Source organism: Macrobrachium nipponense, chromosome 10 (assembly GCF_015104395.2).
Source record: "Macrobrachium nipponense isolate FS-2020 chromosome 10, ASM1510439v2, whole genome shotgun sequence".
Taxonomy (NCBI): domain Eukaryota; kingdom Metazoa; phylum Arthropoda; class Malacostraca; order Decapoda; family Palaemonidae; genus Macrobrachium; species Macrobrachium nipponense.
The window spans coordinates 29,445,622-29,468,537 of NC_087204.1; the positions used below are offsets into that span (position 1 = coordinate 29,445,622).

The 22,916-nt window shown below is 44.2% G+C and overlaps 1 protein-coding gene across 1 annotated transcript; it reads right to left on the minus strand.

The window, feature by feature from the left end:
- Positions 1–819: 819 nt before the first annotated feature.
- LOC135223941 (transmembrane protein 19-like) lies at positions 820–22,505 on the minus strand. Its single transcript, XM_064262861.1, is given in 6 exon segments — positions 820–908; positions 1,387–1,602; positions 1,930–2,034; positions 2,474–2,575; positions 2,578–2,637; positions 22,361–22,505. Coding segments are annotated over 6 exon segments (717 nt in total).
- Positions 22,506–22,916: the final 411 nt, after the last annotated feature.

Genomic DNA, 22,916 nt, shown 5'->3' on the forward strand with positions numbered 1-22,916 from the left:
TTAATTTGTACATACAGTATACTTGAAATATTTGTAATTGGATTTCATGGTTACATAGTGAAAAAACAATAACACCTTAGTAATTCTCTTAAATGACTATCAAAACTTCAGTAAAATGCTAAATAATGCATCTTAATACTGGGAGAGAATAACAATGGTTAACCATTTATACACTCAACAACAACAACAACAACTCTACTTATTAAATACTTATGATCTCTGACAAAAAAATAAACAAATAATATAGTCCTGTCACTACAAGAGGGTAAATTAGCACTAGTAATTGTATATTAAGTCTAATAATGCCACTATTTAGTTATCACAAAGCAGAATGAGCAATAGCTGCGTTTTGTGTCAAATTTGATGTAAAATGTACAGCCAAACTCTATTCTACAACAAATTCATGAAATTTCTGAAAACACCGGCAATATAACATTATTTTATCCGATATTTCTTTCAAGACCCCCCTGAAAGCCTCAGGAAATCTCATTTGACCATCACAGTACCAAAAGCAACCCTAATTTAGTTGAGCAATTAGGTTCAGATGGGTGACCTGAGGAAACACCTGGCTGCCGTGCCACTTTATGAAAATCCATCATGCCACCAAAATATTTGGTGTGCCAAACATGCTTACACATGGCAACCAGCAGCCAGTACCATCGTTCCCAATATCTTTAATATAAGTGGACTCGCTGAAAAATCCATGGCCCTACATGGACCATTATAGCCTACATCTTTGGACTGAAAAAGGCATTATTGCCAGCTACTCTTGGTAGAATTATTGCAGTTAAAAGGGAGCTGATGAGATTAACAGCATGGTTATCCAGAATATATGAACCACAGATAGGTATGATTCCATCCCCAGGCCGCTCCACGGGGAACCCCAATTCTGCCTTCTGAGTCCATGCCTTGTAAAACGTAAGCTTCCAATAGTGAATCAAGTTTTGAAATACTGCAAGAGACACTAATGGACTTAATATATAAAGCAAGAACAATCTACTTCAAAAGTTGTATATTATTGGCTCTCAAGTCTTTTACTATCTGAGGGGCTGGTATACAAAAATTTCACCAAGTACACACATGTACACATAGTTTACCTTAAACATAAAAATATATTACACATGAAAAAGCCTGACACCCCAGAACTCCAAATTATGAAAAAAACTGCATTACATGTACGTACTTAAGATTACAATATAAAAAATCGCAATTAAATTATACATATTTAAAGAGTAGAATATAAAAATACCTGTAGGGTCATACTGCTTTAAGATGTTACAAGAGATGTATTTTACAGTCTCAGATGTTAATGTCTTGAGATCTTTTGAAGCAACAGAAAAACATTAAAAGGGCTCAAAAGATTCTATACACCATTCATTCACTAACCTGAATACTGCATAGTAGCACCAATCACGGAATCGATCAAGCTTCCTAACAATCCACCAAGTGCACCAACAAAGACTATTGGCCACTGTGGAGGTGCGCTAATCAGGACAGGAGTGGATACAAACATCAAGAGTGTTAAGTAATGTCCAATACCAATCAAAAGGCCACCAATGAAACTGACCAACAGACCTATCACTGTCACTCCACCATTAGTACCTGGAAAAGATTGCTTGTATCAACATCAATTTATAAATGTTTCATTTCTATAAGTTTTCTATTTTCTATAAATAAAAGAAAAAGAGAAAAAAAAGAAAAAAATTGTAAAACTTGGATACATGTAAACCAACTTTACAGGACAAAATGAGTTTTTAAACTAATTTTCCTGCTATACAGAAATACCGGAGTAACATCATCTTTCTTGGAACAAAAAATTTACAACATTTATGTCATTTTCCTTCAGCATCAAGATACCACAATGACCACATTATCACAACAAAGTTGGCAATATTATCTAAATCAAACAGAAAAAGTATCACAATGTACCTCGAGGGACTGGCTGCAAGGAGGTAATAAGAATTGGATCTCCTGTACTAAGTACAGTACCAAATTCTGAGGCCCAAGTATCACCATTGCAACAAGCCAGTGCACCTATTGTACATGGGAAAAAAAAATGTTATGGGTCACATCAAATATAAAATGAATATCACTAATAAACAGAAATCATTCTGAAGAGAATGATGAATTGAGACATATTCAGTATATATCTAAGAGGAACATAAGAGCTGCTGAATAATAATTTGAAATAATTCATTTTTTACTATGAAATTTGCAAGATCTATGATATTCTTGAGGAATTAGTTTTTACCTAGCTTGAAAACATTTTGTAATAATAAATTTCATTAAACTTTAGCAAACCATCTCTATTATCAAATTGGTAAAATAATCAAGCTCCTTTGCATCTGAAATTGATCTTGTACCTCATAATGTAGTCTGTAATTAAATCTAGATATCTGCTCTTTTTCATCGAGGTAGTTCTCCAAAAAACAAGACAACTTGCAAACGGTATTAGCTTAAAAAAATTGAGTACCTAGGACAGCAATGCTTAGCCAAGGAAAAACAACAAGTGGTAGGTTGTACACCATGTCAATGGGATTTTCTTCCACAAAAACCCCACAATCCATGATGAGAACCAGGCCATTATTGAAGCAACGCCACCATTACAGAGGACTTGAACCCAGTTACGTTCGCCCCCTGGTAAAAAGGATCGAGTTGAACATATTTTACTAACAGAATTAAGGTTAAGTGAATAAAGTTTTACAAAAGTAAATCATTTTTATACAGAACTTTTCTCTGTAACAAAGAAATAAGGGTAAACCAAACGCGTGCTCTTGTACCTGAAAAAATTTCCTATAAAATTCCCATTACAGTGCAGTAAATACTACTTATAATGATCTTTTGCATAAAGACATCAAGTTATCAAACAACCTTTGAACCCTTTTTAGTTTGACATCTCACCAGTGTCTCTAAAAAGCTAATGGACTAGCCAAACATTAACACGAATGGCTATGTTACAGAAACATTAGTCAGATGGGTTTAAGTTAATCCAAATAAAATATGAACCAAACTCAATGCTTACCTTTTTCAAATATGGACAATGAAAAAATAAGACACTCCAATTCTTTGGCCTCCAGCCTTTACCCTCAAAAAAGAACACTAGATACCCAGTTCTTAGCCTCATCCCATCTAACTACATTCATCTACATACTATAAAAAATAAGTAGTTTTCATTCATTAGACCTATATGATTACCATAAAGTATTTAACGAAACAACTGATTTCTAGCCCCACATGGAGTTAAACTAAAGATTTCACCCTAAATGCGGGGCAAACATTTTTCAAAAAGAAAAGATTTCATCCTAAATGCGGGGCAAGTATTTTTCAAAAAGACTGCTATGCAAGGGGGAAGAGAGCAAATTAGATAAACAGTTAAGGATTATTTATGGCATCCTGGTCAAGTCCAACAAGTTGGGTTAGAGCAATGCATGATACTCATTCAATCCTGCTTCAAAGGTCAAGCTTCTGTTATGTTTTCTAAATACATGTACATCTGTATTGATACAGAACACTTAATAAACATGAAAGCATAAGATTCTAGACTATATTATGTATGAGTAATGGGACATACATAAATGCTTGTGCAGTTAAGTTATTTATACCAATGTACTGTTTTGTAGTTGAATATCCTAATTTCATAAATACTCTACAATAAACAGGTAGAGGTTAATTTTAATAGTGATGGCACCACACAATATCAAACAACTTCACAACTTCATGCATTTAAAATGGATTCACGACTGGCTCTGTAGTAGCTTGAAATTAAACAAAAACCTATATGTATTCCATATCAAAATACACCAATCCCCATCAAACAATCAACAAAATACATAATGGAATGTCTTCATGGCTTAAATATCATTAGCTCTAAACCAGAAGGCAATCAGGGTCAGATCCAGTTTATGGAAGTAATTTCTCTAAACATAAACTTTTATGATGATTGTTGTTACAAGGGAACTCAACAATACCATCAAAATATGGTTCTTGACACAACAGGTCACCTGTATCCTTAAGTTTTAAATGCGTACAGGAAACTGTAGCAAGGTAAAATCAGAATCAGATAACTAAGAGGAAGGAGACCAAGACGAACACACAATACATAGATGCATATAGCAAGACACTGACATTGAGTGATCCTTCTCATAAAAACAATTCTTTGGGTTTTAAAGGAACTTTGAAGGAAAAAACCCTAAAATTAACTCGCTCAAGGATTGACACATGCTATAATTTTTGGAATATGCAAAGAAAACATTCAACACAAATCTTTCCACTTTCACAGCCACCTAAAATGCGGCACCTATAATCAGGGAAAGATTATATATAGAAGGTAACGCCCCTTTACAAATGGTATGAAACTTAAACCACATTCTATATCTGAAAGCAAAATACATGAACCTTGTAAGGCAATGGCTACATCACACATTAGCATGCATGGAAAGTAAAAGTGACAAAATGGAAAACAAAATTAAAGATGCTAATTGTAAATACAGCACACATGAAATTATAACATCAATATACACATACAAAAACCTGCAAAGTTGAGTAAAGAAACACCAGTAATTAGCAACAAACATTAGCAGGAAGTATGAAAAGACTTGAAGGACAATAATGCCAATTACATACTACCATACATCTAAATAACACTAGCTGAAAGGCTAAAACTATCTACAAAGCAGCAATATATAAATATTATTCTAGCCCTTTACAGTATGAAAAATATGGTTTGCATCTATGTATCAAATTACCCAACATTTTGTAATTCATTAACTAGCTTAAACAAATCAATGAGTTACATTTCTAGACTCAAGGACCTGTATGAAATGCTCTGATTTTATAGGGCAAATATTTGAGCAAGACAAAGTTTGAGAAGTTGGACAGCTTATTGGAAAATGATAAAAGAGAATGGAAGAAAAATGAAGTATTTATGATAAAACAAAGTTTTATGAATACTTACCTGGCAGTTATATATATATATATATAGCTATAGTCTCCATCGGTCTGGCAGATTTTTCAAAACTCGCAGCAACCGCAGAGTGGTAGGTGTTTGTTTAGGTGGTTAACAACCCTTACAGGGTGGTACTTGGAACCATTCCCATTTTCTATTCCTCAGATCATCTCTTGCCCAACCTGTCTCCTGAGGGAGGTGGGGTGGGCCTTAAAAAAAATATATATAACTGCCAGGTAAGTATTCATAAAACTTTGTTTTATCATAAATACTTCATTTTTATGAATAGAACTTACCTGGCAGTTATATATATATAGCTGATTCACACATTTGGAGGTGGGTGAAAGACAGCCAACATCGTTTTAGGAAACAATTAAAAAGGTTGTAGGTAATAACCTTGATTCCTTACCTGCTAAGGTAGCTGACTTCAAAGGTTCCTGCCTCTTGAGTCGCTTTCCCGCCCTTAGGAGCGCCAGCCAGGATGAGACCTGTTATGCTGAAACTACTCAATCGAGTCTGTCAAACGGGGCGAGACCAACAACGTTGAACTAGACTTCTGCACTACCTATTCCCCTTCAATTATCTGCAACCTTACTCAACCCAAAACCCCAACCTAACCTTGCATACTAGATATCTACCTATCTAGCTAGACTGAGGGTGCTGACCCCAACCAACCAGACCACTCCTCAGACAACCATAAAAACACAAACCTCAAATAAAAGGTATATCATACTAAAAGTTAAGGTTGAGGGGAGGTAGTAACTCCTTCGCCCAATAACGAAGACGTAGCTACGTATGGGCCCAGAGAGTAGCACTTCTCATAATCTACTCTTACCTCTCTGAGGTAATGAGAAGCGAAAACAGAGTTGCTCCTCCAAAACGTCGAGTCCATAATTTGTCTAACTGACATATTCTTCTGATATGCCAATGACGTTGAAATCGCCCTCACTTCGTGGGCCTTCACTTTTAAGAGACCGAAGTTCTCCTCCTCACATAAAGATAGAGCTTCTCTAATTGTCTCCCTCAAGAAGAATGACAATGCATTCTTCGAGAGGGGCCTTTGAGGATCCTTAACGGAACACCATAATGCACTGGATGATCCTCTTAAATTTTTTGTTCGTGACAAATATGCCCTGAGAGCTCTAACTGGGCAGAGGAGTCTCTCCTCCTCTTGACCCACTAAGTTTGTGAGGTTAGGGACCTCAAACGTCCTCGGCCAGGGTTTGGATGGGTTCTCATTCTTAGCGAGGAAGTCGAGCCTTAAAGAACAAACTGCTCCGTCTTGACTGAAGCCTACCTGCTTCCCCATCGCTTGAATCTCGCTGACCCTTTTTGCTGTGGCGAGAGCCATGAAATAACGTTTTCTTAGTTAATCTCTAAGGGCGCTTGCGAGATGGGTTCGAACTTCCTGCCGCATAAAATTTCAAAACCACATCCAAATCCAAGCCGCGGGGGTCTTATCGTGTGCTTAGTCGTTTCCAACGACTTCAAGAGATCCTTCAAGTCCGTATTTTGACATGACTCCATGCCTCTATGCCTAAATACTGCTGAAAGCATGCTTCTATATCCTTTTATAGTGGATACGGCCAGCTTAGATTCTTGTCTAAGGAACAGCAGAAAATCAGCAATCTGGCTCACAGAGGTAGTGGTTGAGGACACTTTGTTTCGTTTACACCAAGATCGAAATGACAATTTGTCCAAAATTGCATTTTTCCTAACTATACAAACCTGAGGTCCTTTTACAATAGGAAGGTACTAGCGGCAGCTGGATAGGTCGTAAGCTTTCGAACAAGGGGTTCGGTAGTTAACTGCTTGTCCGACAGGCGCGCGCGCGCGACTGGTAGGTAAACAAATCAGTTTTGCTTTTGGCCCAAGCAAAACTGCAGAGTGAGGGGTGGCATGAGGTGGGGCTGATGTGTTAAAAGGACCTCAGGTTTGTATAGTTAGGAAAATGCAATTTTGGACAAATTGTCATTTGTTTCCGACACGGCATACAAACCTTCGGTCCTTTTAACAATAGGAAGACTCACTTCTTGGTGGGTGGAATCTGAGTCTTTTGTGAACAGACTGGTGTTCGCCCAACCTTGGAAGCCTCCCTGGTCGTAAGAGCGAGGAGGGATCCAGCCTCTGTCCGATTGATCGGGGTGTGCACCGCAGGATCAATGTCAGACCTCTGGACCAAGTACTAAGAGAGAGGCAAGCGTATCTCTTCGTACCAGCAAACAAGAACAAGTTTCCTATTTGCAAGAGGCAACAACGTTATGGTTTGTCTCTTGTTGCATCCACTTCCCCCCCCTGTAGGAGGAAGTGGTGGATATTCGCTCCCATCCCTAGTGAAAAGGGATAGGATGGGGCTCTGTCGAGTAGCTCACCGGCATCTCGTCCTTATCCAGCAAGGTGATGACCGTATCCCTCTACCCACAGGTAGAGGGGTAGAAAAAAGATAGAAGAGAAGCCAGTCACTCTCTCATTCACTTATCTATTCTTACAGTCACACCAGGACTCGATGCTGTTTCAGCCTGCTAGGGTCTTGGGTTAGCTAGACAACGTGTTGAGCAGCCACCACGGGTCCTAAGGAAAACGATCCAAGGAACCTGTGGGCAAATATCCAAAAGGTAGAAGGAGGTGCCAGTGGTCTGGTTGTACCAGACCCCTGCCTTCAGTACCTGCGCCACGGAGAAGTTCTTGTGTAACTCGAGGGAGTGTACTTCTAGGTCGTCTTGGTGCTGACGAAAGAGTCTTCAACACTCCGCCTGGGATGTCGAGTTTCTTCAGAAAGCGCGGTCGCGCTTTCACAGGACAAAGCAGCATCTCCTTCGCATCGAAGGCGGTGAAGTCCATTAGGGAGGGGATTGTGAACGACTCGAACCAATCGTCAGGGACCGAAGGGTTCTGAGTCTTCGCTACGAAGTTCGGTATGAAATCGAGCGTCACGGATCCCCATCCCCTGGATGCTTGACTTCGCAGGCAAAGTCATGCACATACCTCAGAGGAAAGAAGGGAATTGTCGTATGAGCTTATCCCTCTTCTCGACTTCGGTGATGTCCTGTACCCATACTGGTCTATCCGTCTGCAGCGAAGTTGTTGTTCTCGGTAGTGGATAGGACACCGACACTCAATGGTGGGTGTCGATGGTATGGGTACTGTGACAAGCCGTTAGGACGAAGAAAAGATTGTTATGGAACAACCGAACTAAGTCCACAGCGAAGTTCGTAACAGACTTGGTCTCTCTGACAGCTGCCTGCTGACTGCGTTCGGTAGGAGGCAAGTTGTCCAAGCACCCGAGCAAGTCACGTGACCTTCGCCTTAACAGGGTTATGCCAAGAGACTAAACAAATAATTTTGTTCGTCACCGATGCCAGAAGGCAAGGTGATGACTCTCTTAAGGCATGTGCCCAACAGGCGAAAGTCAATTGCCTTCTAGAGACCGAGGTCCTTGATGGCAAGATATCTCATAGTATAGTTGATTCTCGGGTAAGGAGAAACAACACTATGTGACGTTGAAGACGAAGGTGTACAGAAAATGCAACCTACGTCTTCCCAGCTGAACCGAGAGAAGGATTCTCAAGATTCTGAACCTGTACTACAAAGACTGAGAACGCTAACCGCTATTGATTGCTGTCCGGTGAGGATCGTAGTTGCAATAAAAGCGGAGCGCTTCCAGTAATGAAGACAGGTGGGAACTACTGCCTGAAGAACTGCTTCTCATGGGCTGAACATTTGGAGGTAGAGCTGTCAGGTCGGAGAGTAGGCGATGTCTTCTGACATATCTGTTTAATTCGGGGCGAGCAATGAAATTGCACACCTACGAATACGAGATATTTTTTGAAGACAACTCAGATGTCTGCAAAAATCATTCGCATTATCGCAGTGCGATGCAGCGTTGACTAGTACAGACTTCTGTTACCGTGCGGTAAACAGAAAGATGAAAGAGTCCAAGAGGATATCTCTGTAGAAAATTCTCGCAATGTCGAAGGCGATGAAATCGAGCGTCACAGCAGTAGATGGTCCTTCATTATTGCGAGAATCCCCGTTAATCAGAGACCTAAGTCCATGATTGTTGGGCAGAGATACGGTTCGGTAGTCAATCCAACCAGGGGAGAGAGAGACGTATCCGACCGTGCATCTCCGAGACCTAGCTGATACTGAGCCGCTATCAGGCAGTTCAATACGCAGTAGCTCTCGGTGACTCGTCATCCTGAGTTGCCAGGTAATCCATTATTCCACGAAGGAATGCGTTCGGCTAGAACCATCGAGCATAAAGAATACGCTCGAGCAATTATATTTAACCGAAACGAATTTCGGTAAATACAAAAGCTGATTTGGTGTTGTCATGACAATACCAAGTATCTAAATCGAAACTGATAACTGCTGGGAGGTTGCAGGCAACCCCGAGTTGCAGTTCATTAAGATACAATTCGTCTCGGTCACAAACCGTAGAGTTAACTACGGTATGCGCCTACCCCACGGACAATTCAACTGTTAAAGAATCATGTCGCGAGGGTAATATACGTAGTATATTTGTAGGTTCTGTACCACGACCTCCATCCTAAATTCTTTCCCCTCGAGGAAAGAGAATAAGGATTGGAGATCGACCGCCTTCGTTCTCTAGTCAAGAGAGTGAAGGAGAAGTCTTTCCCAAAGGAAAGCTTCAATGGTGAACAGAATACCGAAGACGATAGTTCAAGCCAAACTGTAAGTTCCCGTCCGTTCTTCTCTATTCCAGGTTAAGCGCCTACTGTGAGATACTCTTCTTTGCAGCAGCGGTCTTCTTCCAAATGCTAGAAATTGCAGGAATTCGAGCATAAGCGAGGTTCCCGATTATCGTGTAACAATTATCGGGGATTCTCGCTCACTTTGGACCGTGGTCTCGCCTAAGTGTTTGGAGATCATAAAAAACTCGAACACTCTGAGTGCGCTAGAAATTCCGTAGAATTCTAAGCACTCTGCGAAACCCCCCCCGAATTCGTCAGACGATATCGGCTGGTGGTCCTCTCGATTCCCGTAGAAATCGAGAAAGGGGCAGGATCCCTCCTCAATGACCGGGGCTTACGTCAGGTAGGACCCGAAGGTCCCCCCGGTAGCGCAGCCCCTAACGTGGGATCTTACAGAGAAATCTCTGTAGGATCCCTCCCCTTTCCCTCGTAGCCGTAAGAGAGGGAATGGGGGAGGAATTGGATACTGGCTCGCCTTCCCAGCGGATCTAGCAGTTGGAGAAGAAAAGGAGCAGCCATCGCCTTACGGCGATGGCCTCTCAGAGCCTGGGAAAACGTATCGTCAGGAGAAAACTCTTGTTTCCCGAGGAGGGTTACGAACTCATACTGTAGGTACGTGTCTGCCGCCACTGTGAACGTCGTCTGGGTGGGGCTGATCGACACCTGACAGGAGAGAGCCGATACCGCTCCGACTCATTCCAGTCCTCGTCGAGGTCGAAACCTCAGGAGGACCGAAGGGGTATTTAAATACGGTGTCCGAAGACACGTATAAACGCCTCTGTCGCAGTAGAGGAGGTGAAGTGGCTTGTTCGACCGTCCAGAACTGAGAGAGCCTTCTTGTCCGGAGACGAGAGACTACCTGGTTCAACACAGTCGGCAAGCTCCGATCGCGGCAGACCCACCGTCGATTTGGGTTCCCTCTCGGTGCCCCAAAACGACTCGAGCCGAGACGTGGCTCTGCTGGTGGAGCGGCGATCCTTCCCCGAGGTCATTGTGCTGACGAATCAGCGCCGTAACCTCGGCAAAGTTCCTCTGGATCTCGGAAGTCACAGCATCTTGCAGAGTGGGACCGTTAAGCCCTTCGAACAAGAGCATATTCCGAGAACCTTCCTCCCAAGAAGGGGGAACAGCGACAGCCCTCTCGGTCTTCCCCATCCACTTGCTCATACGTCCTGGCCGGTCCAAGAACCGTGCCTGGCACGTAGGGCGTTGTGGTTGGGGCATCATGAGGGGCGCACCCCTCACGATCACTCCCCAATACCTCGCTCCTCCCGGTGTAACCCGAGGAGGTTGAAGGTACGGGAGAGGCAGACCTGACGCTCCCTCGTTGCTCGCTGGCAGACCAGCAGGCTGGAGGGCTGCAGGCGATCGTCAACCCGCGGTGGCGATCGAGCTGCAGACCTAGTCGAGCCGTCTCGCTGTGGAGAACGGCTGGACCGAGAACAGCGGCCCCGGTCTCGTGTGTCAGAGGAGCTGGTGCTGGTCGCCGTACCCGATCGCTCTCTGTGAGAGCGACGGTCAGGCGACCGGCGAGCTCCACTGTCACGGTGAGATCGGTGCGTATCCTCACGGTGCGTCAGTTCGCTGGTACAGCCGTGGCTGGTGCCGGCGAACGGGAGGACCTCGTTCCCAGCCTCAGCCCGTGGTCGTCGTGGACCGTCACGTCCCCGGGTAGCCAGCTGTTTCACCGCGAGAGTGAGCTGGTCTGGTGAGAGTCGTATGAGCGGCTGTCACCAGTCTTCCGCCGTGCCGTGAACCTGACGCTGAGCGGGGACCTCAGAGGTCTGGTTCCTGGCTGCACGGTCGCTGGTAGGCGACCGTACACTCGGTACTTCCCGCGAACGAGAGGCCGAGACGGACCCTGATGCAGTGGCAGGAACCACTGACACCAGGCGAGGAAGTACCGGTGTTAGCCGGTACCCCTCCTCTGGTCCCGTAGTCTTCTTCCTTGCGGAAGAAGAGACGGGCCCCGCTCCCGAAGGAGCAGGAGGATCCAGCGGAAGGAACCCTCCCGCTCCCACCGAGGTGAGACGGGTCCCGAGAAGCTCCCGAGGAAGCTTCTTAGGAGGAGGAGGCGACCTTCTTCTTCCTCGGCTGTAAAGCCTTAGAAGTCGAAGGGGAGAGGCGGCGGCCCGACGACGATGAAGAAGATGAAGACGACGACCACGACACCTTCCTCCTCTTCTTCGTCAGCTCAGGACAGACGTAAGATCTGCTATCCAGGCGGAGCCGGGGCTGCTGTAGCCGAAGCCACAGGGCCCGGACGCACCTGTACAGACAGACCAAAGTCTGGGTAGTACCACCACGAACAGGGACGACATCAGCAGGTATGGGCATCCCAGGAACAGCAGGCACGGCCAGCACAGCATCGGTAGGGACAGCCAGCGCAGCACGGCAGGAACAGCCACGCAGCAACGGCAGGGTGGACAGCCAGCGCAGCAACTGCATGGACAGTCAGCCCAAAGAATCGGCAGGTACGGCAGGCAGCACCGGAAACACAGGAAGTGGAGCAGCAGCCAGCAACATCCTGGTACCCAGCGGCAGGTTCAGGGGCGGAGTTTCTAGGGCAGCGGAAGTGTGGTCGCTGCAGCGCGGCAACCACGAGCGGCGGCGGCACGCCCCCTCTCGGTACGGCGAACGGCATTTCACAGCGGCTGTAGGCAAGACTGTTACCACGTGAGGCGAGTATACCAGGTGAGGAGGGACGTCGTCACCTGGTTGCGTGGTCACCACTGCATGGGTGACCGCAATAGGCCCAGACATAGAACCGCAGCCCCTGGACACCAGCACGCCCTGCAAATGGAAGGACGCCCACACTCACCAAGGTCCACGCTCGTGGCAGTAGCACCTGCGGAAATAATAGTAGTATCGATTAATGGGGGGGAAATCCCCTCGTGCGGGGGTTTGATCCCTCCCGAACGAGTGGAAGACCCCTAATACAATTGTACATCGGGCACCGAGCGCCCTCCCCCGCGCTCTGACGGATCGGGCGAGGAGAAGAACGCCGATAACCTCCCCCGCCCAAGGGGAAGAGCCATCTGTGGAACTGAGCGGGGGGGGGTGGGGGGGGTCTCGTTCCCCACCCCCGCACAGTAACCCATATACCCAACAACAATATAAGAGCCCTAGAGCAATCGTGCCATCGGGGCATGAATACAAGGCATAAGGATCAATTTTCCCTGACTGAGCGGAGAACTTGAAACCGCAAATAATCTTGTGATGCAATCAATAATAAGAACAAAATGAAAAAAGCATCTTGCAAAACGATTCACTTCACAATGAATAAGAACTCGGACGAGCGCATTTGCGCCCTCGGTACCGAGCGCAAGGGTGAAAGGTTTTATTCCTTACCTTTATGGATCAAGGTTTCTGGAAACCCTTGATCCATAATGAATTGATGCAATCAACAAATATATAAAATGAAAAGACTACTGCGCTTGCGATTCACTTCATACAAATAAAAGGGGAAGGATCAATTCCCGTGAATAGCGGAACATTGATCCCAGTCAACAATGCAATCTCAATAAAAAAATGAAAATGAAAAAGAACTGCACTTGCGATTTCACTTCATTCAAAATAAAAAGGGGGAAGGATCAATCTCCGGGTAAGCTCGGAAACTGATCCAAAATGAGTATTGCTACAATAAAATATAATATATGAAAATGAAAACGAATACTGTACTTGCGATTCCACTTTCATACTGAATGAGTTTCCGTGCCGAGCGCATTCGTTCGGCAACGGGCATACAGGTCAAAAAAATATAAATGAAAGAGCACTTACTTACGATTTTCATCTACACATTTCCAACCCAATATACGCTCGGAGCGAGCGCATCCCGCCCTCGGCACCGAGCATACATAATACGAGGATCATTCTGGAAAATGAATTCCCGCAATTACGCCCTTCAGTCCCGGCACTCGGGTATCGGAGGGCGTTGTGAAACAAGATCCTTTAATTCACAATTGAATTCAATGAAATGATTGTACTTACAATTCAGTTTCACTAGATACATAGAAAAGAAAAACACAATCATGCGAAAGCAACGACGATGAAGCGGGCAGAGAGCGATGATACACGTCCACACGCAGCAGGCAAGCCAAAGCAAAAGTGATTTGTTTACCTACCAGTCGCGCAGCGCGCGTGCCTGTCCGGACAAGCAGTTAACTACCGAACCCCTTGTTCGAAAGCTTACGACCTATCCAGCTGCCGCTAGTACCTTCCTATTGTAAAAGGACCGAAGGTTTGTATGCCGTGTCGGAACAAACACCTCCCACTTCGATTGGTAGACTCTCTGAGAAGATACCCTCCTCGCTCTTGCGATTGCTCTTGCAGCTTGCGCAGAAAAGCCTCTCGCTCTGACAAGCTTTCTCGATAGTCTGAATGCAGTCAGTTGTAGAGCAAGGGGGTTTTGATGATACCTCTCGAAGTGGGGCTGTCTGAGAAGCTTTGGACTTGGAGGAAGGCTTCTTGGAAAAGTCCACTAGCATCTCCACTACCTCTGTGAACCACTCTCTTGTGCTGGCCAGAATGGAGCTATCAGGGTCATTCTTCCTGTCTCGAGAAGGGCGAATTTCTTGATGACCAGATTGATGATCTTGAACGGGGGAAACGCATAAGTGTCTATCCCTGTCCAGTCCCATCAAGAAAGCGTCCACTGCTATTGCTTCCTTGTCCGGAACCAAGGAGCATAGTTGGGTATTCTCTTGTTCCTTGTTGGGAAGCGAAGAGATCTATCAATGGCCTCCCCCATAACTTCCACAGTTTTCCTGGCAAACCCTGAAGATTGAGGGTTCCACTCTGTTGGAAGAACTTGCCCTTTTCTGCTGAGCATGTCTGCCCTCACATTCTTCTGTCCCCTGTACAAATCTCGTTAACAGATTTATTCCATTCTCCTTCGCCCATAGAAGGAGTTCCCTTGCTGCTTCGTATAGGGACAGAGAATGCGTTTCCTCCTTGCTTTCTTATGTACGCCAGGGCTGTGGGTGTTGTCCGAGTTGACCTCTACTACCTTCCCCGAGACCACTTCTTTGAAGGCTTTTAAAACCTAACAGAATGGCCATCAATTCTTTCTTGTTGATGTGCCATCCTTTCTGCTGCACTTCCCAAGAGCCCGATGCTTCCTTGTTCCCCAGTGTTGCTCCCCAAAACCTGACTCCGAAGCGTCTGAGAACAACACTAGGTCTGGGTTCTTCTTGAATAGGGAATATTCCTTCCCTCTCAATTTTGCGGGATCCAGCCACCAACTCAACTGTCTTTTGACGTTTGCTGGAATGGGAAAGGAAAATGAGTCCTCCTGATTCTTCCTGTCCCAGACTCTTGAGAGGAAGTGTTGCAACGGTCTGAGGTGCAACCTTCCCAGGGAGACAAACTGCTCGAGCGAGGAGAGGGTGCCCAGCAAAACTCATCCAATCCCTCGCCAAGCACTTCTCTCTCCCTGGAATTGCTGCATTTTTTTCGAGGCACTTGTTCTGCCTCTCTTGAGAAGGAAAAGCCCGAAAAAGAGCTGAGTCCAGAAACTATCCCCAAATAGAGAATAGTCTGACTCGGTTCCATCTGGGACTTCTCTTTGTTTTATGATAAGACCCAGTTCTTGGGTCATGAGAAACGTCTTGTGCAAGTCCTCCAGACACTTGCTCTTCGATCGAGATCTTATCAGCCAGTCCAGGTATAGTGATACTCTATCCCTTCTTGATGAAGCCAAGCAGCCACGTTCGACATTTACCCTTGTGAAGACTTGAGGGGCTGTGCTGAGGCCGAAACATAGGGCTCTGAACTGGAAACACCTGTCCTGAATCACGAATCTTAAAAATTTTCTTGAATTCGGGTGGATGGGGATGATATGAAAATAGGCGTCTTGCAAGTCCAGAGACACCATCCAGTCCCCTGGACGGACTGCTGCCAGCACCGACTGAGTCGTCTCCATAGTAAATTTGGTCTTCTCTACAAAGACGTTCAGTGCGCTGACATCTAGTACGGGTCTCCATCCCCCCGGATTCTTGGGTACTAGAAACAGGCGATTGTAAAAGCCTGGGGATTCTAGTTCCAGAACAGGTTCTATGGCTCCCTTTCCCAGCATCTGGTCTACTAGATCTAGGAGAGCCCGCTTGTTTCTTTCGTGGCGTCCGAGTACTGAGCCACTAAGGCCCTTGGTGTTCTCGAAAGAGGTGGCTTTTTCAAAAAGAAGGGATCTTGTAACCCTCCCTGACGACTGAGAGAGACCAGGGTGTCCGCCCCCCTTTTCTTCCAGGCCTGCCAAAAGTATGACAGCCTTGCTTCTACAGCTGTCTGGAGGACCTGTGACTCACTTTCTAGCACGGGATCTAAACGATCTCCTGCTTGTTCTTGCGCCTGTCTCTTGTCTTCTACCTCTGAAGTCTGTCCTGGTCGTAGCCCTACCTCGAAAGGGCTGTAAGACCTTCTTTTTCTCCTCTTTGCCAAAGCCTGAGTCCCCGGTAGGCCCTTCCTTACGGAGCAAGTCAGAAGGTCCTGAGTGGCTTTCTGCGTTAGCGAATGGGTAATATCCCTGACCAGAGATTGAGGAAAAGGGTGTTCCGAGAGAGGAGCGTAAAGAAGTTCCGCTTCTGAGCGATCGTAACTCTTTGGTCGCGAAGGAGCACAACAGCGCCCTCTTCTTCAAATCCCCGCTGTAAACAGGAAGCCATCTCGTTTTGCTCCATCCCTCAACGCTTTGTCCATACAGGCCATAATACTAGTCAAATCCTCCATTCCTGTGGCCTGTATGGGTTCTGCTTTCCTGGCTAGAGCCCCAAGGGCCCAGTCCAAAAAGCTGAATACCTCGAAAGAACGAAATATTCCTTTAATGAGGTGGTCTAACTCCGTCATGGACCACATCACTTTAGCCGAATTGAGAGCATGTCTCCTGGAAGAGTCAACAATCCCGGAGAAGTCCCCCTGGGAGGAGGCAGGTACTCCCAGGCCAAGAGCTTCTCCAGTCTCGTACCACATTCCCGCCTTAGACGCCAGCTTCGTCGGAGGAAAAGAAAAGGTAGTCTTCACTGCTTGTCTTTTTTCTTTTAGCCAGTCTCCGATTCTAGCCATAGACTTCTTAGCCGAAATCGACAACTTCATCTTGATGAAGGACGACTGTTTCTGCGACTTTTTTCTCACAAACTGCGACTGAGGAGAATGGGCAGCCGCTGGTTTAAACTCCTCTCCATACAATTCAAGTAGGGAGCAAGAAAGCACTTTATAATCCGCAGCCGCATTAGAAGGTTTATCCTCATCTTCCGATATTTTCTAACCTCTAGACTTCCTTCCATCTCTTTATCCCTGTGGGTAGAAGGAACTAGTTCGGAAGCTCTATGTTTATCCAAATTGCAGTGTGTACCTTCATCAAACTCTTCCCGATGAACAACTGCGTCCGAGGAAAATTTCCGATCGTCGGAAGTATCCTGTCGTCGTGAACTGGAAGCGTCCTTATGTGAAGAAGTCAAAGTGTCCTGGCGCCGAGAGGTAGGTAAACCCTGAGGCTGATCACTAGCTGCGTCCTTATATCGAGCGCTAGACGTGTCTCGATGTCGGGAGGTGGATGCGTCCTTCCGTTGAGAGCAGGATGCGTCCTGCCGAAGAGAACTGTTAGTTTGCTTTCGCCGAGAGATATAGCGTCTGACAACCGCGGGCTGGAATGCGTCCTGACGTCGATAGCTGGGTGCGTCCTGCCGTCTAGAACTGGATGCGTCCTGGATATGCTGACTGGATGCGTCCTGTGCGCGAGCGCTGGATGCGTCCTGTGCGCGAGCGCTGAATGCGTCTTGTCCGTGAGCGCTGCATAACTCCTGGGTCCCACTTTGAAGTCGTCTCGTTGATTGAACGACTGTCGGGAACGCGAACCGACGTCTCCCTGAAGAGGAGACCTGAAGGTGTCGTCGTGCGAGCAACCAAGTCCGTATCTCTGCGTCTAGAAGAAGGAGAAGAGAGGGCGAGAGAACTAGGCCTAACCTGGCGTCGCGACTCGGGAGAAGTAGCTTGAACGGAGCCAGATCCCTCACAGTGCCGAGAGACGGAAGGTTTAGCGAGAGGAGAGAGCCGTAACTTTCTTACATCGTGCGAACGGTGCTGATCAACATCCTGACGAGTTACGGAACCCCGCTCCTTCTTACGAGCTGTCGAAAACTCTACCAGAGTTTTCCTCCTTGATCTCTTCACCGTAGCTTGTCGTCCTTACGTCTAGCCGACTGGGGAGGAGGACGCTAAGGCTTCCACTAGCGAAGTCAGTTGCTCCTGCATGACAGTCATGAAAGATCTCGCTACCGCTGCTGGGTCTGCGGTTTCGAAGGGGGACAGGTGTCGAGAAATACTGGAAGACGGAGACGGTTCTCTAGAGCGTTCCTCATAATCCGAAGGAAAAGGAGATCTCTCTTGCCTCCATGCGTCCTGCGGAGAATCATCCTCTCTAGATCTCGCCTTTTTCACAGGAGAGGCGTCCAAGTCGTCGTCAGAAGGAAACGGTTCCGGGCTACTCCATCTACTCGATGGCGAGCGATAACGAGTCTGATCAGGACGCTGCTTCCAACTCCTCTTGACGGTCTCGACTCCTCATACTGCATCTGCGTCGAGGCGAGGGCTCGGCGAAGACGCTACCACTTCCGACGCCTTTTCTGTGGCGGTCATAAGCAGCCAGGGAAAACGCAACAGGACTGCTTGAGGCGACGGGGCTGACCGAGGATCAGTTCCTCTCACCCCCTTACCCCGGTCATAACGACGTACTTCTCCCCTGGTCCTGGGGAGCTTGGTAGAGGTCCTAGACCTAGGGGCATGACAGGATCGATCATCGCCACCTCCACTGCACTTTCACAAGCACTATCACTAATTTCACCGTCACTCTTACCCTTGTTTTTAAAGGCTGCAAAGTTGATCCTTGAGGACTTGCAATCTTCAGCCGCCTCGTTGACAAACTGAGGGTTATCCAAAGCAGCTACAGGTTCTGTTACAGGAGAAGGAGCTACTACCTCAGGAACAGGTTCAACTACTACAGGGGTTGAGGGAACAGAAAGGTCTACGCTACATCACTTCCAGACCTAGATTTAGATTTAGAAGCCCTCCTGACTTTACTATCTAACTCCAATCTACGCACGTAGCGTTTCATATCTAACCATTGTTTTTTCATCCAAAAACCTCGCACTCTTTACATCTTTTATCCAATGCACATTCAAAACCCCTACACCCCAAACAAACAGTGAGAGGATCCACCGAAGCCTTCGGCAATCTCACTTTACACTCCTCATTCACACACACTCGAAACTGTTTCTGAGACATCGCAAATCAAAGAACAATCAAAAGAATAATCATAAACACAAGCCAAAAAGCGATTGCCATCCACAGAATACGTCACCAATTCGTAGAAAATACAGCGACACAGGGAAGCGAGCGAAAAACGACCCGACGGCGGACTAGCAACGATGTTGACAGTCCAACCGGCAGAGATGATCTGAGGAATAGAAAATGGGAATGGTTCCAAGTACCACCCTGTAAGGGTTGTTAACCACCTAACCAAAACACCTACCACTCGGCAGTTGCCGCGAGTTTTCTGAAAAATCTGCCGGACCGATGGAGACTATAGTTATAATATATATAACTGCCAGGTAAGTTCTATTCATAAAGAGGCTGATAATGCAACCTGGGTTCCAGAGGGAAAGATGCATAGCACCTTCAAGATGCTTTATTATGCATAATTCAAGCACACTGTAGATCGTATACCCTCCAGCAGGGCAGAGGGAAATATAAAAAAACTTTAACTGTGAGATTCCTGAGTTAGCAACAGAAGGCAAGCAAAACAAAATTCCCTCAAGATCATTGCTACTGTATCATGCATCACTTTAAGTAACTTGAGAACTTTAAGAAAAGTACACATGATTACACCAGTGAGAGAAGTTGGAAGATAATACTGCATAGAGAATCTAGATTCTCCAAGTACTGTACTGTACAGCATACATAATAATGCCTGTTTAGTAATTCCTTAGAAGCTATTGACATTTACAGATACGCTTCAAGATGAAAGCTCATTACATTGCAAGCTATGACATACAGCAGCAATACAGTAGCTTCAACAATTTAGCTGCCTCCTTACCGAAAATTTGCCTTGCATAACTATGGAAAACTGAAGGATAAGGTCCGTTTCTTGTCACACCAGCACCTGAAAGAACTGAAATTACCACGAGCACTAGCATTACATAACAATGATGCTTTTTAGCATTACTACGGAGTGTATTAGAAGAGGGTAAACTGCAAAGCAAATTTAAGCACCAAAGAATAGAAGTTATGTTTAATGATAAGGGAAATACACATACATAAAAGATTTTACCTTGCAAACCACCTAACATTCATAAAAAAACGGAGACACCTAAAGATTAGCACAAAAAAACACCTGACTGAATTATATACACTCAAAAGAACATTCTCATCTTTACTCCATCATTATAGAAACTGTGCTTAAATCCCATATAAACTGACCCTTAAATTTAAGACCACACTCTTCATCAGAACAAAATCTCTTGATTCTTATTGCAACACTTGAATTTACTTTTCAAACCATCCAGCATTTTGAAGTTTTGAAATAATTCTAACATGTAATACAGTGTTGCTGGTCCATCTACCTCCAAGATTGAGTAATAAGAAAGTGCCTTAACAACTGAACTTTTTACTTTACTTTAATCACCTCCAACCAATCAGTTGGTGGTAACAGGGTGCTCTAACTGAAACTGAAAATAGAATACTACTTTTGTTCTATCTTACAAACTTAGTCTGCAAAATAAATAGAATATCCTTTCAGTTTCCTCTTACAAACAAAGTTGATCTGCAGTATATAAACTAAATGCAAATCCTTCTTGTTTAGATGTATTGGGAGAGATGTATATATTTCATCATTACTGTTGGCCAGTGAGTCAGAAAAGTTGCAAACAGAAAATTCAAGCAGTGAAAATTCAACCAAGGAAAAATAGCTTAGGTAAAGAGCTAGACCAATAAAGAACTCAAGGAGAACGTGCTAAAGACAGAAGACAATGGAGAAGACTTAATTCATGCCTTAGCCCATGAAAGTACAAAAACACTAATAATGATGACTGAAAATCTGGTGTTTCAAATACTGTAAAGTTTCCTTATCCTGAAACTAAACTTTCATTACTGTTGAATACCTAACCTTTCATTACTATTGAATAACTAACCTTTCATTACTATTTGTCTTGTTTGTGTCTGCCCTACATGGGAACCCAAGCCAAGGTGCTACAAGGCAAGGGTACTCGTTAGTATTAAGGATAACTACCACTTTTCTTTATGTTATCTTGGCCTAACAAAACTTCTTGAGTAGCTATAAACTCTATAGAAATAAATATTTCAAATAGTGAGGCCTTACATGACCAATATGCCAATTATGACAGTGCTACCATGCGTACATGGTAGCACTAAACCCAGTTTTTCAGGGCAAGTACAGCATCATGGTATGTGCATTTGTGATTTTTTAATCCCTGAAGGCCATACCTAATGCTCTAGTTACTGCACTATCATGGCCAGATGATGAATGGTCTTGAATTTTTTTTTTTATCATACTCAGGGTACACCTACTTCTTAATTGCAAAACATCTCCAGTGCTGGTTATTAAATAATGCACACATAAATACTTCAAACATACAGTATGCTGTGATAGTAATGTAAAGGTAATGATTACCACATTAACTTCAATTTCACTGTGCAAGTCTACAATATCTTAGTGTATTCCTGGCGTAAAATTTTGGTGATAACCCTACTCCTGTAACCAACAAACTACCAGAGATAAAAAAAATTCACACTTAACCCATAAAAACTGTTAAAAAAAATTTTCTAATCGACTTTAAACAAAAATGACAATATGGTGGAGATGCCTGGGTGCTAACGTTTAGTATTTATGTGAACAGCAAGACTATAGAATTACTGTATTACTATAATACACTATACTAATAATCCAGGCTCTAAATTATGAACCCCCCAGCAACATCAACAAACATTGCAATTAACATTCAGTAATCAACATACACATAAAACTGAGCTCCAACCATCTGTCTAACAGCTACAGTTTTTAAGAAAAATCTTTTTGAAATCCAAGGGAGAAATTAAATGACAAATAAGGATAACTGGCATAATGATGAAGCTATCAGGATCTTCTGCAAAGATCTGGTCAAAGGTACAGAATGATTTTATACTTTAATATCTTGGAGGAAGTGATATCTAAAATAACAGTAATTTAGTAATAATATTATTAAGCAATAAATTCTTATAATACAATGTGTGATAACCATTTATCTGCAAGCAAATTACAGTTATTTGATACCGCTTTCTCTGCACATCCAAGAATCACATTTTACGTTCCATACGTGAGTGTTCACTATGCTGTTTGTTCCACTTCCACTAAAGTTTGAAAATGCAGATATGTATCACTGTTTGATATTAATCAGTTTCTGTGAAATAACCGTATAAATAAAAACACACTTGAATTTGATTTTCAATGACATGCTAATAGTACATGAAAATTATATTGTAAATAAATGAAAATTAAGACATTAGTGCTTCCCTTAAATCCAGGAGAAACAAACTTAATAATGATGCTTTATCAATAAATCATGCAGTATTCCTTGCCCTCTGCCTCATGCAAATTACGTTCAATGTGCAAAATGCATCTTCATGCACAAAAAATCTGTTAACAGGAACTCACCCTCTTTGAAGTTTTCCTCTAGTTTTTTCTTTGCCTCAGACTTGAATTTCGTTGCTTTCGAAGAAGAAACAAAGAAAACTAGAAGATTGACTAGAAACACATAACTGCTCAGTGTCAGTAGGAAGCCAACCACCATACCTGTCATATAGTAAGCAAAAAATTGTGATAACCAATTCATGTCACAATACAGCATGAAAAACAAGCTTTACACCGTAGTAGTCTGTTTTACATACACAGTAGTAGTCTGATTTTACAGAGTTGATGGTAAACATCCACTGCTAATATCTTCCATATTTAAAATAATGTTCAAAGAAACATCCTGTAAAGAAAATGTGGGAGCTTGTACAACTGGGATAAAAATTACAGCAATGAGGGGGAGTTATGTAACTGTAAATATCACTAAATATTAAAGTTATTATAGTATTTACACTGTAAATAAATATTTCACCAACAATCTCATATGCATTCTTAAATCAGTTGAACTAAACTTACCAGAACTGCACTGCTCATGACAGAGAACGTCTGGAAAGTCCCCATCTCGCAACAGCAATTGGCA